The sequence below is a fragment of the Leuresthes tenuis genome, unplaced genomic scaffold (genome assembly GCF_036924035.1).
Source record: "Leuresthes tenuis unplaced genomic scaffold, fLeuTen1.0.hap1 SCAF_5, whole genome shotgun sequence".
Lineage (NCBI taxonomy): Eukaryota > Metazoa > Chordata > Actinopteri > Atheriniformes > Atherinopsidae > Leuresthes > Leuresthes tenuis.
The window spans coordinates 12,053,300-12,070,080 of NW_027325359.1; the positions used below are offsets into that span (position 1 = coordinate 12,053,300).

The window sequence follows — 16,781 nt, forward strand, 5'->3', positions numbered from 1 at the left end:
CATGTGTTTGCATATGTTGGACGATCGACAAGGCTGACCTCAAATCTCATTTTGTCCGACCAGACAATCAGACGGAAGAGGAAGGTGCACGTCCCCATGGGCCGCCTCGGAGAGAGGGAAACCATGTCAGAGCACGACGAGGAGGAGGACAGCTACGACGAGGAGATATACGAAATGCGAAGCGGACGCAGCGGCGCTTACAGCGGTGTGGGCGGGGCTGTGGGAAGACGCAGCGGCCGGAGCAGCGGGCGAAGGGACAGGGAACGCGAGCGCAGCGGCTCGCGAGAGAGAAGTCTTTCCCCGCGCTCAGACCGCCGCTCGCACAATCTCCCCCCACGCCCCGCCAAGGTCACGCTCGTCAAATCCCGGAAAAATGAAGGTGAGGCTCACAAAGTCGGGGTTAGAAAAGGATGTCGGGACACAATCCGCTGCCCTCAACCGGTTACGGTGAGGAAATGAGGAAATCTGTCCATTTTATTCACCGTGTTACTCCATAACCTTCAGAACAGAAGAAAACCTCCAAATCAGCATTGGTTAACCGCCAGAGTAAATAAAACTCGCCAGCCTCAGCAAAATCTGAGTTAGCCCAAGTAAATCTAAGTTAAAAGAGCAATTAATCTTCTTTAATCGGTAGTGGTAATCCCATTGGGAGCAGCAGCTGTCAGCAAAGGGTGGTCGGCGCGGCGAGTCACGTGAACTCTGTGCTAACATTGTCTTTGTTGCTGTCGTTAACTTTGTAAGCAGAATATGGCCTCCGCCTGGCCAGCCACATCTTTGTGAAGGACATCTCCCCGGAGAGCCTGGCAGCCAGAGATGGCAACATCCAGGAGGGGGATGTTGTACTGAAGGTGAGACGAGGAGGTTGGGAGAGACTCATTCAGAAACCATCATGTAAAAAAAAAAAACTTGACTAGCTGTACTGTATTTTTTCTCCTCTCCAATGTTGCAAAACAGTGGATCAAATCTGCTCGATGTAGCTCAGATTCAAAGTTTGGAGAGCGTACCGTTTAATTATGTGCAGTTATGAGGGCTTTTGTTTTTTTTATTAAGAGTGTCACAACTGTGCTCCTGGCATCATCTGAAGGACACTATAAGAAGAGTTGTGACACGCCCGCTGATGCAGAGTCATGGCTGGATGTAATCTGACCTCGTTTACTTCTCATAGCTCTCAAATCCTCTGACACACAATTGATATTGCAGCTAAGTTGCCTTTGATCTCGTGCCCTTAAGATAAAGCCCCTTTAACCCAAACATGCAACCTTTTATTGCGTCGAATGTGAAACAAAGGCAAGGTTATTTTCCTCCTTCTATTTCATTAAAAGAATGGCAGTGTGTTGTTGGGTCACGGGTGACACCCTCCTTTTCTGATTCCCTCAGATTAATGGCACAGTGACAGAGAACCTCTCCTTGATAGACGCCAAGAAGCTGATAGAAAGGTCAAAGGGCAAACTAAAGATGGTTGTTCAGAGAGATGAGAGAGCGACCCTGCTGAACATCCCTGACCTCGATGACAGCATTCCCTCAGCCAACGCCTCTGACAGAGATGGTGAGAGCGCCGCTAAGTGCGGGATCCAGCTGCAGTGCGTGCAGGTGAATGTTTGGCGTTTACTTCGGACCGCAGCTGCTGAACCGTGACTTTTTGCTTGATCAGACATTTCAGATATCCATTCTATGGCGTCTGACCATTCCAACCGATCGCACGAGAGACATCGTAGCAGCCGCTCCCGCTCCCCCGACAGACGCTCGGAACCCTCAGACCACTCCAGGCATTCACCCCCACAAATCAGCAATGGCAGGTAACGAGCCTCCGAAAACAGGAATAAATTATTCTCATTATTTCTTTATTTAAGCCTAAAAGTTGTTTCCCTTTCACTGTTTAACTGCAGAAGAGTCAGTCAAGGTTAGAGTGAAAGTAGAAAGATGGTTCAAAACTCTGCTCTTCACCGCTCTTAACTCCTGAATATTATGTCTTTTGGCAGCAGTGTCACTTAATGGGATTTGTCTGTCCTTTTCATTCCTTTCATAGTTTCAGCTGGAGAATACCGTAAGTTTAGCACAATTTCCCCTGGTTGTAGTACTAGTAGAGAATCCTGTAGTATAGATTTAATATAGTTCAGGAGGAGGGTTGTGACCTCTTAGCCATGGTGTTCTCATATTTGTGTCAGAAACACCAGAGTTTTGTGTGCCAGCGAATCAGAACCTGATGAATGTGACTGAAGTGATGTTATACGACATCAATTATTCAGCGACGCCTCTTCTTGAGATGGCAGAGTCCTGTGGATGTGTTACGGGATCTCCGTGTCACCCGAATGTTTTGGTGGGCAAAACCGCATGTTTGGCACCAGGACAAAACGCCTCCAACAGTAACGTAGCAGTAGATCCTCACCAGCTACCAGCGTGAAAAGCTGAGGTTGAGCTTTTTGCAAAATTGCTTTTAAGAAAAATGTGCAGGCCTCTAGAGCAGCTGTAAGTTATTCAACTCGTTTGAATAACGGGAAGAAGTTGTAGGAACAGGATATAATTTTTATAGCTTGTCTGAACTTGACCTGTGACCTTTTTTCTCGGTTCAGGAAGTTGGCAGCTAGTAGTGGGTCTGTCTCCAGGATGGGCTGAAAAGACGTTTGTTCCTCTGCAGCCGGTTTAAGCAGGATCTCAGCCTGTGAATAGAGCAGTACTCCGACAGCAATTGCGCTTGTGAGCAGCCGCAGAACCAGGAGGACCACAGAGACTAACCACATGGCAGCATGTCCACTAGTTCCTGTTCATTTAGACATTTTTCACAGTTCTCTTGCTCATAATTGGCCATGGCCCCTGCAAATCCCTTTCCTTTGTCAAAATGTTTTAAAAACTAGAAATGAAGTGAAAGCATGCTGCTTTGAAGCCAGAACCACATGGGGAAATTCACCTAGAGGACCGAATCCCCCCTGACACCTTAGATAAGCTGCTCTAAAAATAGAGCACAAAGGAGTGGACCGGCAAAGCGATGACCTTCAAGACCAAGATGCAGCCTTCTACTCGAGCTGTTCTCCCCCCCCCCGTTCTCAGCCTGCATGCGTCTACCCAGGAGAAAAAAATTCTCCTGCTCCCTTCAGGCTTTACATCTCCAGAAAAGCATTATTTATGACCCAATGCCTTAATGTTTAAAAAAATGAAATGTTCAAAAGATATGTATTTTCCATCTTCAGTCACAGGAGTCGTGATGACGACCGCATCTCAAAGCCGGCTTCAACGCCGCCGAAGCTGGCGGAGGAGATTCCTCTACCAAAACCCAAGGAGTCGGCTGTTGCGAGAGAGGAGAAACAGCTCCCACCTCTGCCAGGTCAGACGCTGAGCAGTCCGTCAGTGAACTCAATGTGCAAGAGATCCACTGTAAATCTGTCAGAATTTGACACTTCAGCACATACTTGTGAGATCTGTCAGGGAATGAAACGCTGTTTATTTCTCTGCCGTCTGCAGCAGAAAATAAACCGGCTTTGTGATAGTAAAATGAATTCTGAATTGAGCCGGTACTTTTTTTTTGTTCTTTTAAAAGTACAACCACCAAAATGCTTAGATGCAGACGCCTGCTGAGTCTGGCTGAGTTTTACCCGGAGCCAAGTGAAAATAAACCGCATGAGTTGATCGAGTCTGACGTTCCTCGCCAGCCTGCAGCACTCTGCTGTCTTTCTCTTTGACCTCCCAGCTAAGGACAGTGTGTGCATGTGTGCGCACAAGTGCCTGCGTGATGATTTGGGAGTGATTTTGGGGGGGGGTGTCATCTCTTTTTCTCCTTTTAAATGCACTTGCAGTTTTGTGTCTGATTAATCCACCTGCGTGACGACAATAGATTTGAGTTTCTTTGTTTTTTTCAGAACCCAAGCCGGTGTACGCTCAGCCTGGACAGCCAGACGTAGACCTGCCAGTCAGTCCCTCTGATGCCCCTGTGCCAAGTGCTGCCCATGATGACAGTATCCTACGGTAATGTTTATAGTCTAAAAAATACTCTGTAGCGTTTGAATATAAAGGTTTCTTGAGAAACTCGTTTGTAAATGCCTAGAAACAGATTATTTTATACTATATTTTAAATGTCCACATGTATATGTTGGCCTCAGTTGTCTTGGAGTCTTACAATTCAAAACTTTATTTAAATGTGTACTAATTATAAATACAGTGGTTTGCTGGGAAATGGAACAAAAGCACAATCGAGCTGTTTTCTGTGGTTATGTTTGTCTATAGCAGGGAAAGGAAAAAAGACTGATATGTTCTCAAGAGCACTTTTAAAGAGCTCTTGAGACACCTGGCTGGCACCCAACGTGTAATTTACTATTTATAGAATAAAAGAATAGCCAAATGGTGTCCCATCGGAGGAAATCAGTCTCACGACTGTCTTTATCCTCAGGCCGAGCATGAAGCTGGTAAAGTTCAAGAAGGGGGAGAGTGTGGGTCTGCGGCTGGCTGGGGGGAACGACGTGGGCATCTTTGTAGCCGGAGTGCTGGAGGACAGCCCAGCTGCTAAGGAGGGCCTGGAGGAGGGCGACCAAATTCTCAGGGTGAGATTTCTTTCACACGCATAAGAGCTTTTGTGGAAAACGATCATTTACATTTACATGACATCTTTTCCTTTGCTTTTACAGTGGGCAGCTGATGGTGTCAGTAAACAGACATGTTTTATTGGCAATATTGTGCATCCTCAAGCATCCCCCCCTTTAAAATATTACCTGAAAACACTGGCAGCTCCAAAGTTCCTGTATCATCAAACTGGTCTCTTAGCAGTGGGCACGAGGGAGCAAACAAAAAACCAAAAGCCCCCAGTTTCCTCTTGCAGTGTTTGCCCCATTCCTTCACAGTCGTACATCTTGCTGTTTATACCTCCTTTTCTTTTCTCCTGGTATACTGAGAGCTGACTTAAGTTCTTTCAATACAATAAAACCTCCAGTAACCCGGGCAGTTCTAAGCACAGGAAGAGCTATGTACACCTTTATCTAAATAAGAGCTTGATGCTTGAAGGCTTAAGTCAAAATGACAGCATAACAGCAATGTTAATTGAATTGTGTTTTCCCAACTTTCAGGTAAATAATGTCGATTTTGCAAACATCATTCGAGAGGAGGCGGTGCTATTCCTCCTGGACCTTCCTAAGGGTGAAGAGGTCACCATTCTGGCTCAGAAGAAGAAAGATGGTAATGGCAGTGGGTGAAAACACGAGCCGGGATTCAAGTTTGCGCTGATGTTGATTGGTCGCTGCTCTTTCTTGTTCAGTGTATCGGCGGATCGTGGAGTCGGATGTCGGTGACTCCTTCTACATCCGGACACACTTTGAGTACGAGAAGGAATCTCCCTATGGGTTAAGCTTTAACAAGGGCGAGGTGTTCCGTGTGGTGGACACCCTCTACAACGGCAAGTTGGGCTCCTGGCTGGCTATTCGCATTGGCAAGAATCATCAGGAGGTGGAGAGGGGCATAATCCCCAACAAGAACAGGTAACAGCATCCTAACTTGAACTGCTGTTAGTGCCCCTTCTAGTTTTTAAGTCCTCTTTGGCAGCCTCACCGTTTCATGTTTATTTCTGGCCAAGTTGAGATGAGCTGTACCCAGTTTGGGATCCATTTATTGAGCATGCATTAAAGTAGGAGCGTCCTCTTGTCTTTTTGCCATTTGTCAACAGAGCAGAGCAGCTCTCCAGCGTGCAGTACACTCTCCCCAAAACAGCAGGAGGCGACAGGGCCGACTTCTGGAGGTTCCGTGGTCTTCGCAGTTCAAAAAGGAATCTGAGGAAGAGCAGGGAGGACCTTTCCTCCCAGCCTGTCCAAACAAAGTTTCCGGCTTACGAGAGAGTTGTACTGAGAGAAGGTGAGGAATCTGACCTTGTCGAGCTGTATGTCGCTGGCTGCAGCTCCGCACATCTTTTAATATGTCCTGTCTTTTTGCGCAGCTGGTTTTCTACGACCAGTTGTGATATTTGGGCCAATCGCTGATGTTGCTCGCGAAAAGCTGTCCAGAGAAGAGCCAGATCTCTTTGAGCTCGCAAGTACGTCTGTAAACTAAATTACACGCATTGTGTGAGTGCTGACTTAAAAAGAAAAAAAAAAAAAGAGAGAGAATTTGGAATGACGAAACTAAATTTCTCCCATTTTTCTTTTCAGAGAGCGAACCAAGAGATGCAGGAACAGACCAGCGTAGTTCAGGAATCATTCGTCTTCACACCATCAAACAGATCATTGACAGAGTGAGCCATGAGTCCGTCTGTAGAATGTTTTTAAAGTGTTTCATAAAGAAGAAGCCTGCGTAATCATTCCTTGTGCTTGTCATTTATCCAACATAGGACAAACACGCTTTGCTGGACATCACCCCAAATGCTGTTGACAGGCTGAATTATGCTCAGTGGTACCCAATTGTAGTCTTCCTAAATCCCGATAATAAGCAAGGTGTGAAGAACATGAGGACGAGACTTTGTCCAGAGTCCAGGAAGAGCGCCAGGAAGCTTTACGAGCGAGCCATTAAACTGAGGAAGAATAATCACCACCTGTTCACCAGTAAGCGAGCAGTGTCTTAAAACACCATCAATTTCCAACTTAAATTGCCTGTTTTACATATTTTCCTTCCTCGTGAAGTGATTATTATGCAAACTGTTTTCTCTAAGCGACCATCAACTTGAACAATATGAACGATGGGTGGTACGGCGCTCTGAAGGAAACCACCCAGCAACAGCAGAATCAGTTGGTGTGGGTGTCGGAGGGCAAGGTGAGACAGCTGCCAGTGATGGTTTAATCCTTTTTAAAGGACTCAGTGAGCTGTGGAGTGACAGTTTCTCTGCTCCCTTCTGCTCAGGCGGATGGCACTACAGAGGATGACTTGGATATCCACGACGACCGTCTGTCCTACCTGTCGGCGCCAGGTAGCGAATACTCCATGTATAGCACAGACAGCCGCCACACTTCTGACTATGAAGACACAGACACGGAGGGTGGAGCGTACACAGACCAGGAGTTGGATGAAACTTTGAATGATGAGGTGGGTCTTCCCACGGAGCCTGCCATCACTCGCTCCTCAGAGCCTGTGCGAGAAGACCCCCCTGTGATTCAAGACACCCCTGGGTACCCCGGATACCAGCATGGTGTGCAGCCAGACCCAGCCAGCCGCATAGACCCCGCTGGGTTCAAGATGGCCGCTCCGCAGCAGGTAACGTTCTTAAAGTAGAGTTAAAGGCAGGCCACTAGTGACTTTGCTTATCAAGGATGGATGCGTACATTAAAGTATATGACTACAGAGCAGAAGAATAGCTCCTTTATGTTGCGTGTTATGTCCTAATCTTTAAGATTTAATGTCCTTCGCTAAGTACTTAACGTCTTTTAGAAGCTACGGGTATTTTATCTATTCTGTGCAAGTGCTTTTTGTGGCTGGTGTAAAAGTGAGTCAGTGTAAAGACGACGATCATGGTGTTGGGGTAAGATGTACATTGTGTGCCCTTGGCAGGCTGTGTTATAAATGTCTCTTAACGATACTTCACAGCAAGGTGAGGCTGCTCTGCCCATGCCCTCGTTGCCTTCGACGGTGGTAGCTTCCCCTGCTGCTGAGCAGCCTGTACAGCTAGAGGGTGTGCACCTAGAGGAGCCGCCTGCTGCAGCCGCAGCTCCTCAGGCTGACTCACTTAACAGCCCCAGCCCTGCCCCTGAGCTTATTCAGCCCCCACCACCACATGAACCCCACCCGTCTGGACCGCCTGGTCCAGAACCAAAGGTACCCGCTGTTTCGTCAGCCACTCGGACCGGCTCTGGGCCCCAGCCTGCTGTTTTTACTGCCTGTCTTCTCACAAATGCTTTCCACTCGCTCTCTGCATGTCATGCCCACGCTGTGTGACTCACTGAGCCCACTGTGTGCCTCTGGCTCCCAGAGAAAATGTGTGACACACTAGTCCACATGCGCCACAGTGGGCTGGGAGACCAGAAGGACTGGTACATCTGGGTCTCTGACCAGGGTGAAGACATCCACAACCAGCCCTAAATGTTGCCTTTTACTTCCTTTGCATGGCTCCTAATGTTTTTTGGGTTCCTCTCAGCTTTAACTCTCTTCTGTAGATGAATAATAGCAGCTGACAGTGGCATCGTAGTGGGTGGATGTGTCGTCTGTTGTAGTGCCAGTAGTTTGACGTTGCATTAGATGCAAACTGAATGTTTGTTGCATGATGAAAGCTAACCTGCAGACAGTACTCTTGGTAATAACTTCCACTGAACAATTCTTTCTACGGAAACACAAACTTACAACAACACACTGCATTATGTCTGACGCTCCCGTTGAGTAGTTGTGTCCTGAGTAAGATGCCAGCAGATCAACCCTGTTCTATGGCAAGTGCTGAAACTAGATTTGCTGTCTACAGGCTACACATCATATGTTTGAAATGAGGCCTCTCAGAAATGAGAAAATCGGGTGCTTGTTACTACACGATTAAATTCGTTAACATGGGAAATCCACATGTGTTTATGGATTTGATCATTTTTGAAAGGCATCGTGTCAAACAGGCATTCAAAACTGTTTTTGATTAATGAACAAAGATTTGCTTGTATAGTGAACTTGCAATAAATGATTGATCAGGGATCTCCTGATAATTTGGTAATATTCATGTTAAGTTTTCTCAAGGTTTAATGATTTTTTTTTCCTTCTTGTTATGAATTTATTCCTCATCTGGTGTTAATATTTTTCCCTTAGTTTCTTTCTGTTCTTCAACTTGGTGGTTTGTGAAAAACACAAACTAGCGATAATTTGGTGGATATATTCATTTGGGGCTGTTTCTTCACAGATGTACAAGAAAGACCTGTACAACATGGAGGACCCTGTGCGAATCAACCATGGCATGAAGCAGTCAATGAGCTACAGTCACCAGCCGTCGTTCCAGGACAAACAGCCATACCGTGAATACGACCACCCGCCTTACGGATATGATGGAGGCGGCTACGCAGAACCAAAGCCTCACAACACTGACTCTCACCTGCACTACGACAACCGTGTGCCTCATTACAACGAACAGTGGCCACCCTACGACCAGCAGACCTCGTCCTCCCAGCCCGCAGGGTTCAAGCCGGGCCACCAGCAACCCATGGCCTACAGCCCCCGGTCCCCCTATGATGATGGGCCCGGAAGGGACTACAGCCCCCCACAGCCACGGTACGATGAGGCCCCTCCAGTAGGCTACGACGGCAGACCACGGCACAGTAAACCTGGACCGATTCGTTACGACGAACCCCCTCCTCCACCCCCAGCAGGCTACGATGCCCGTTCTCCTTATGAGGCAGAATCCCACAGCTTCCCCATTAATTCACCTCGTTCACCAGAGCCTCCAAAGCAGTATTACGGTGACTCTGGTCTGAGGCCCATCTACATGCCGGGACCTCAAAGCCGGGGTTATAAGCCAGGATTGCACGAACCAATGATGAACTCCGAACCCACCATTCCCCCTCCTAAACCAGAGACCCTGCCCTCTCCAAGTGATCCGGCAATCACCCCTAGCTCCAAACCGCCTCCTCCTCCACCGCGGGAAGACCCGGATGAAGACCCAGCCATGAAACCCCAGTCGGTGCTCAACAGAGTCAAGATGTTCGAAAACAAACGGTCTGTTTCTATGGACCGAGCTAAAGAGGGAGGAGAGTCATCGGTGCTCAGGGTATGTTCTGCCTACAAGTGTCCTACCTCAGTGCATCGCCTTCTGCCACAATAAGCGATAGATAAAGTAATGTGACATTTCAGTTCCATTCATGAAAAACCTGATTCAAGAAGCACTAAAGAGGAGCCTTTTGTTTTCCAGCCTGCAGATGTTCCTAAGCCTGTGACTGCACCTGGTCCAGTCCTCAAAGCCAATTCCCTGAGCAACCTGGAGCAGGAGAAGTCCACCTTCAGGTACGTGGTCCCCACCTCAGAGGCCCAGGTTACAGCTGAAGGACAACACTGAAGATTCAGTAGAGCCGCACTGAATTCAGCCATTGTTGTCTGAGCACCACCTACTGGGCCTGTTACTGAAACTTGGTCCAGCAGGCTGCAGGTCAGCCATGCTGTTTAAATGTGTACAACTATTTCACTTGGACTCTTTCTTTTTCTCTTCAGGGCTCCCGAACCACAAAAGCCTCACACTAAGCCTCTAGATGATTTAATGCGCTCCAACCACTATGACCCAGATGAGGATGAGGAGTACTACAGGAAGCAGCTGTCCTACTTTGATCGCCGTAGCTTTGACAGCAAGGCGATGGGCCAACCCGCTCTTGGCATCAACCGCTTCCATGATCTGCCCAAACCAGCTCAGCTGTCCTACCCATACAACAGGTAGAGAAGCACGCCGTGTGCCAGCAGCGTTGGTCCTGAGCTCTGCACAGTCAGCCGCAGCAGCTGCGGAAACGAAACCGTGTTCTGAAGTGTGTTGTTTGTCGTCACAGAGTGGAGTCTGTGGAGAAGGTGAGCCCAGTGGAGAAGAGATACGAACCCTTACCCCAAATCAGCCCTTCCTCACAGTATGGGCCTCCAGTACCTGCCATCCCACCCAACACGCTGCCCAAACTCAGTCCCAGTGATGGTAAGCTCTGGAAACAGTCTCAGACTTCATTATTTATTGTTTTAGTGCACACGTCTCCCACACTCTCAGGAGAATCAAGCATGTAGTGTTGGAAAGTGTGGAGTTTGTTTTAGTTTGTTTTGTTCTGGGTCTGAATATGTATTTGGGGAAAAAAGGAGAGAATGACAAAAAAATGCTTGTTTCCTGATGGTTGTTTGCATTATTTAGGATGAAAGTACTCTGGAAAAGTATGGAGAGAGCCTGTGTATCTAAAGATGCATCGTTTCCTTTTCTAAAAACCGTGCCAGGAGAGGAGACTTCCTCAGCTCAAATACATCATTTACCTTCTGCTATATGACTTGATGAATAAATACAAGCCATCAAATCAGTCTGAATTCCCTTTCTACTGTCCTAATATTTGCAAAGCTGCATCGGATGCGGTGAATCCCCCCCCCGTTTAGAGGCCGAGCACAAAGCCGGCAATACCTCGTTAATCCTTATCTAATGAGTCGGGCTGACTGTGTTCCTTCAGGTTGCGTCTGTTTGGTGAGGTTAAAAACAGGTTCCTCGTATTGGTTTTATTGCCACAATAATGCATTTTTATGAGGCAGACTTTATTAACTGCGTCTAGTTCATGGTCTCCGTTAAATGGATTAAAACCAAAGTGAGTCCAGATGTTCCCTTTCAATCATTTCTTAAGATCACGCTCTGCTGTCTCCCTCTACTTTATCACCCAAAACATCAGTGATGTTAGCATGATGCTTTGTGTTTCTTCTTCTTCTTCTGCGTCTTTTTCTTCTTTGGTATTTTATGGAAAATCCCCAATTAAGGATTTTATAGCATTAATTTAGTGCAGGCTGCAAACTCTTGGTTGTGTTCTGCGTCCTTTTACATCCATTTTAATAGCGGGAGCAGCTTGTTGTATCATGAGAAGAGAGTGGTGCATCCATTCAGGCGGAGCTGATGTTCTTTTATTGATTTATCTCTGGCTTTGTTTATAAGTTACCATCTCTTCTAAAGTAACTATAAATTCCCATACCTCAGCTCAGTGAAACTTACTACCCCCTGCTGTTAGAAATAATGATGAACGCAACAGTATCATTAGTTAACTGGATATCTTGGATAACTTGCCAGCTCTGGTGTATATTTGGTGTCTCTGTGACAGATCCATGAAGGTTTTTCTTGTTGCTGAAGTTAGTTCTTTATGCCTCTGAATGCATGTTTGGAAATGTTGTCTCTGCAAAGTTAATTTTAGACCAATCGGTTGCCTCGATGTTGGATTGCATGGCCAACAGTTGACTTTCACACAGCACCTTAAATCCCAGCACTTTAAATGGTTAGAAGTCGGTTTCTTTTGTTTTGTTGTACATTTAGAGCATTAATTGAACTCTGAGTGCCGATATGTAAACATTTTTTTAGGCATTCCTTTATGTGTGTGCATTTTCTTTGATTCATTTCCAGCCAACTCCATACCCGAACCACTGAGTTCACCTAATCCTAAACCTGACCTGGCCGCTCTCAGGCCAGCCAGCAGGGACGAACCCACACCAGGTGCTTACCTGCCCCCGAGGGGCCACCCTGACAAGTCCCCGGTTAATGGCACTGATCCAGCACCCCCCAAGACGCTTGGCACTCCCGCTCCAACTAGCTATAACCGCTACGTCCCCAAGCCTTACACCAGTGCAGCCCGGCCCTTTGAGCGCAAGTTTGAGAGCCCCAAGTTCAACCACAATCTGCTGCCCAACGACACGCAAGTGAAGGCGGACCTCCTCAGTAAGCCCGGTGTGGTGAGCAACAGTAGCGGGAAACCTCAGCTGTCACCGCAGCCCCTCGACCACGACAGCGGTCTGGACACCTTCACGCGCACTGTGGACAACAGGCCCAAATACCAGCACAATAACATCAACACCATTCCCAAGGCCATCCCTGTAAGGTAAGAGGCAACCTGCTGCAGTGAGATGTCAGAGCGTAATTACTGCGCTGCTGAGAGACAGAAAGAGACCCGTTTCTTCTCGTGAGCTTTGCTCATCTGTCCTCTGCTGTGCGTTCCTATCTGCCTACACTGGTTTGACTGATGACAGTGACTTGTTTGCCCCCGTCCCTCAGCCCCAGTGCGCTGGACGATGACGATGAGGACGAAGGGCACACAGTGGTGGCCACCGCCCGGGGGATCTTCAACTGTAACGGAGGGGTTTTGAGCTCCATCGAGACGGGCGTCAGCATCATCATCCCCCAGGGTGCCATCCCTGAGAGTGTGGAGCAGGAGATTTACTTTAAGGTGTGCCGAGACAACAGCATCCTGCCCCCCCTCGACAAGGAGAAAGGTCAGTCCCTCGGTGCTGTATAGACATCCTTTCCATCCTAAATATGTCAAGGAATGAGTTACAGCATGTGCGAAAACCCATGTACAGCAAGGTGGTGATCTACTTCAGATACTGAGTGAAGGAGGTTGTATTTAATGTGCTGAAGTATAAAGTTCTGGTTCTGCCTGGCCTGGGTTACTGCAGGATAGATGTTTGCAGCATCAACAGTAACTAGAGAAGCACTGAAGTGATAGAACAGATTATTAAGTAGCTTACAGTTAAGAGACAGTAGGTACACATGTAGAAATCTGTCCTTCACATCAAATTTGCATCCATGCCAACAGTCTGCTGTAGAGACATTTTAATTAACATTCAGCACCAGGGGAGTGTATGTATTTAATTACCTGGTAAGTCAGGTCACAGACACCCCCCTCCCCTCCATGAAGGCCTGTCACCATACTTATTTTTCTACTTGGTTGGGTAAAGGATAATCCCTTTGTTCTGGCAAATTCCTGTGTGTTTAATTTGTGGAATTTAAATCTGGTGGTGTTGTGCGCAGGAGAAACGCTGCTAAGTCCGCTGGTGATGTGTGGCCCTCACGGACTCAAGTTCCTGAAGCCGGTGGAGCTGCGCTTACCTCACTGTGCGTCTATGACCCCTGATGGTTGGTCTTTTGCTCTAAAATCCTCCGACTCCTCGTCGGGTACGCTGTCCCCTCTGTCCTTTTGGGGTCTGTGGGCTGGCTGTGATTGGAGAGGAGCGTTCACTGAGGGTTCACCTCTTCTGTTTTCCATATTCTGCTCACTTTTTCCTTTGTTCATGTGCTGCTCGGTGTCCTACTTTCACCCGTCAAACCAGCTGCAATCACTGGGCTACATAAAACACCACAGTGTTAATTATTCAACAAAACTTAAAAGCATTGTGGTTAAACGGCTGCTTAAATTTTTTGATTCGACGCTTTTGCTGTGCCAAAAGGATGTCACTATTTTCTATTTATTTGGGGTGATTTTTATTGAACAAACTGTACCCTGTGTCATCTCTATTTGGATTAAGTCTGAAATAAGAAGTCAAGTAACGTCTCATAATGATGATAATAATACAGCAAAAGCAAACTTGTAATTCATGGAAAGGTGCAGAGTTGTCATGAATTCTCCGTGTTGAAAGCCGTTTTCACACCTGTAGAGCAGCCCTGATATCTGAGAGGCCCCATGTGACGATGAAAATGTCCCCATTAGACGTTTTTTTTTCCTTTTTTTTGCTGGTTTGACCCATCTGTTTGCAAAATGTCTGAATGAGCTTGTGTGTGTATATAGAGTAACATAATGAGTCCAGTGTGAGTGGTGATAACAGTTGCTCCATCACACAGCTTTCTGCCCGCCTGCGAGGTGCTTTCTTTTTGTTTGTAAGTATGTCGGATATGTTTGTTCTGAGTATTGATATGGACACAAACACAGTCGTTACTACAGATCAGAGGGGAGTCTCATCCATCGGCCGCGATGCACGGTAAACGGAACGCTGGGATTTCAGCAGCATGTGTTCTGTATTTCAGGAGCGAGAACGCGTCTCTCTCACACACACACACACACACAGAATCTCCTGCTGCCGGATGGCTGCGGCCAAACTCCACACGCAAAACTCAGATGTTATCTGATGTTTGTTTGTGAAAACGACTCTTGATAAGTTAGTAAATCTTTAATTTAGTCGTGAGTTCTGATCACGCATGCCGTCAAATTAGCTAAAAATCAGCGACTTTAAAAACTGTTCAGACATTTTAAGGTCTGAGACTGGTTTCGCATGTAGGAATGAATCATTCCACGCAATCCAGTTGCAACAAAACGGACCCGAAACATTATACCACCATAGATGAGAAGATGTTCATGTTTTTTTTTTTTTACCTTCTCCAGACATGGTGCTTCTACCTGAAATCAGAAAGTTCTACTTTGGTCTCATGTGCTCCCAAAACCTTGAGCCCAATGTCCTCTTTATTCCTTTGTGTGATCTTAAACTGCTGACAGGAAACCGTTTCCTGTGTGCGGAGTAGTAACTAACATGGTAAAAGAGCAGCTCAGGGTCGTCTCACACGATTAGATACACTTCCACAAACATGCTGTGAAGATGACTTTGACGGATCTATGTTCTCTGAGTGAAACAAGACTCCCGCTCGCTCACAGGTGATTAAGAGCCCAGGACTCTAACGTAACCTCTGGACTCAGCAGCTAATTTGAAGTTCCACACACACGCTACTCTCTTTGGTGACATCAGACTGTTTTATTATTCGTTACATTCTCTCGATCGACTTTTATCCGTCGCTGTGAAAATAGTTTTGCTCGAATGTAAGAAATTATGAAGGCACCACTCTGGACTTAAACACCTGAGAAGAATTCCCGATAAACACCGCATCAGTTTATATTTCGTCATATGTAAAGTCCTTCATGCTCTTGCACCGCCGTCAGGCTGCGTTCACGTCGGCTTTTGTTTCCTGTGTCTTAATGTGTGAGCGAGGCTCTCCGGAAGCTGACGACGCGTCTCTTTCTTTTTCCCTGCAGGTGATCCTAAAACCTGGCAGAACAAATCTCTCCCAGGAGACCCAAACTACCTGGTGGGTGCAAACTGCGTGTCTGTGCTCATCGACCACTTCTGAAGAGGGCGACAGCTGGCCTGTTACTGAATGTGATTAAACGTGGGGGGGCCCCCTCGGCCGCCCCTGCTGTGCCCCCCCCAACCCTCCAGGGCGGCGAGGCGAGCACCGCTCCACGAAGTATAAACTCGATCCTCTCACATTGTTTACTGTGGCCAAAATTTAAAGAAAAAAAAAGGAAAACACACGCTCTCACTCCCACAAACACACGAGGAGAGTCGGAGGAGTCCAGCAACTCTTGTTCGTTTCTTTTCTTTTTCGGTGCTTTCGAGGCTTGCAAAAAAAAACAAAAAAAAACACGAAGATTTATTAAGGAAAAAAACAATAAAATAAAAAACAAAACAAAAAAAAAAATGAAGTTATCTAAACAAAGGAACTGAAGATGGAATGCATGACCAGTGCCGCAGACTGAATGATCTCATTTTGACATTTTTAGCTCATTTTGTAAAGGGTTAGAGCAGTGCAAAGGAACAGAGAGAGAGGAGGATTTTTGGAAAACTTATTTAATATTGCAACGGGATTTTTGTGTACTGTGTAAGACTTTAAAAAAAAATAATAATAATCACTCACAAACAGCAAAGTTTGTATATGCAAAACTTTTGTTTGTGAGTCCAGCGGTCATGCTTTTCACTCATGAAGGATCTCTGAGGACTCGCCGAGCCCGACGTAAAGATTTAAAAAAAAAAGAATATATAATGATAATAATAATAAAGAAGAATGAAGGTTAAGTATTAGTATCAGACGCCCGTTTTCGTTTGGACGGAGCGCTCTGTGATTAAACTGCTGTTTTGTAGAGAAGTTTTATCGTAGATAAATATACTGACTTGATTTTACAAACTCCTGCTGTCTAGAGATCTATGCATGTGCTATGACTCAGGTCCAGAAGCCTGCTACTACTAAGTTCAACACACGAAAACCCCATCGTACACTGCAAGCAGTGATGCCTTATCTGCATATTAACTTTTCAGTGAAACTTTTCAAAAAAACAAAACAAACATCGGATCCTTGAGTTGTAGCGATCACCACGGAAAGGAAAAGCTGTCTCTGCATTTTTTCTCATCAACCCGTGAACTTGGATTTTAGCACACGAGAATAAATCGGGGGGGCTGACGAAAAAGGTATGCTTTCTTTTACTGCTATGCATATGAAGTCTGAGGAAATAACACAAAAGCTAGAAGATGTTTAAAATTGTGGCTGTACATACTGCTAGCATATGGCCTTGGTTCTCTGTAAATGAACTTTTGTACATCTTTGTTATTTTGTATAAAAGAGAAGAAAAAAAAACACCTTTGTTTAAAGAAAAAAAAAAAAGAAGAAGAAAAAACAGAGG

General features: G+C 46.2%; 1 protein-coding gene across 9 annotated transcripts in view; it reads left to right on the plus strand.

The window, feature by feature from the left end:
* tjp1b (tight junction protein 1b) overlaps positions 1–16,013 on the plus strand; it is a 53,374-nt gene extending 37,361 nt beyond the window's left edge. For 3 of the 9 annotated variants that reach the window (XM_072386045.1, XM_072386051.1, XM_072386053.1), the window contains 24 exons: positions 64–379; positions 742–848; positions 1,378–1,546; positions 1,652–1,796; positions 3,186–3,319; positions 3,852–3,957; positions 4,379–4,529; positions 5,049–5,157; positions 5,237–5,456; positions 5,642–5,826; positions 5,909–6,004; positions 6,120–6,202; positions 6,299–6,509; positions 6,617–6,717; positions 6,805–7,155; positions 7,486–7,713; positions 8,771–9,631; positions 9,773–9,864; positions 10,069–10,284; positions 10,395–10,531; positions 11,972–12,443; positions 12,617–12,834; positions 13,373–13,516; positions 15,360–16,013. In XM_072386045.1, the coding sequence (XP_072242146.1) occupies positions 64–379; positions 742–848; positions 1,378–1,546; positions 1,652–1,796; positions 3,186–3,319; positions 3,852–3,957; positions 4,379–4,529; positions 5,049–5,157; positions 5,237–5,456; positions 5,642–5,826; positions 5,909–6,004; positions 6,120–6,202; positions 6,299–6,509; positions 6,617–6,717; positions 6,805–7,155; positions 7,486–7,713; positions 8,771–9,631; positions 9,773–9,864; positions 10,069–10,284; positions 10,395–10,531; positions 11,972–12,443; positions 12,617–12,834; positions 13,373–13,516; positions 15,360–15,454 (4,947 nt within the window). In that variant the 3' untranslated portion in view covers positions 15,455–16,013. The remainder of the gene's footprint in view (positions 1–63; positions 380–741; positions 849–1,377; positions 1,547–1,651; positions 1,797–3,185; positions 3,320–3,851; positions 3,958–4,378; positions 4,530–5,048; positions 5,158–5,236; positions 5,457–5,641; positions 5,827–5,908; positions 6,005–6,119; positions 6,203–6,298; positions 6,510–6,616; positions 6,718–6,804; positions 7,156–7,485; positions 7,714–8,770; positions 9,632–9,772; positions 9,865–10,068; positions 10,285–10,394; positions 10,532–11,971; positions 12,444–12,616; positions 12,835–13,372; positions 13,517–15,359) is intronic. The other 6 variants (XM_072386047.1, XM_072386048.1, XM_072386046.1 and 3 more) reach the window with 6 other exon arrangements.
* The last annotated feature ends 768 nt before the right edge of the window (positions 16,014–16,781 follow it).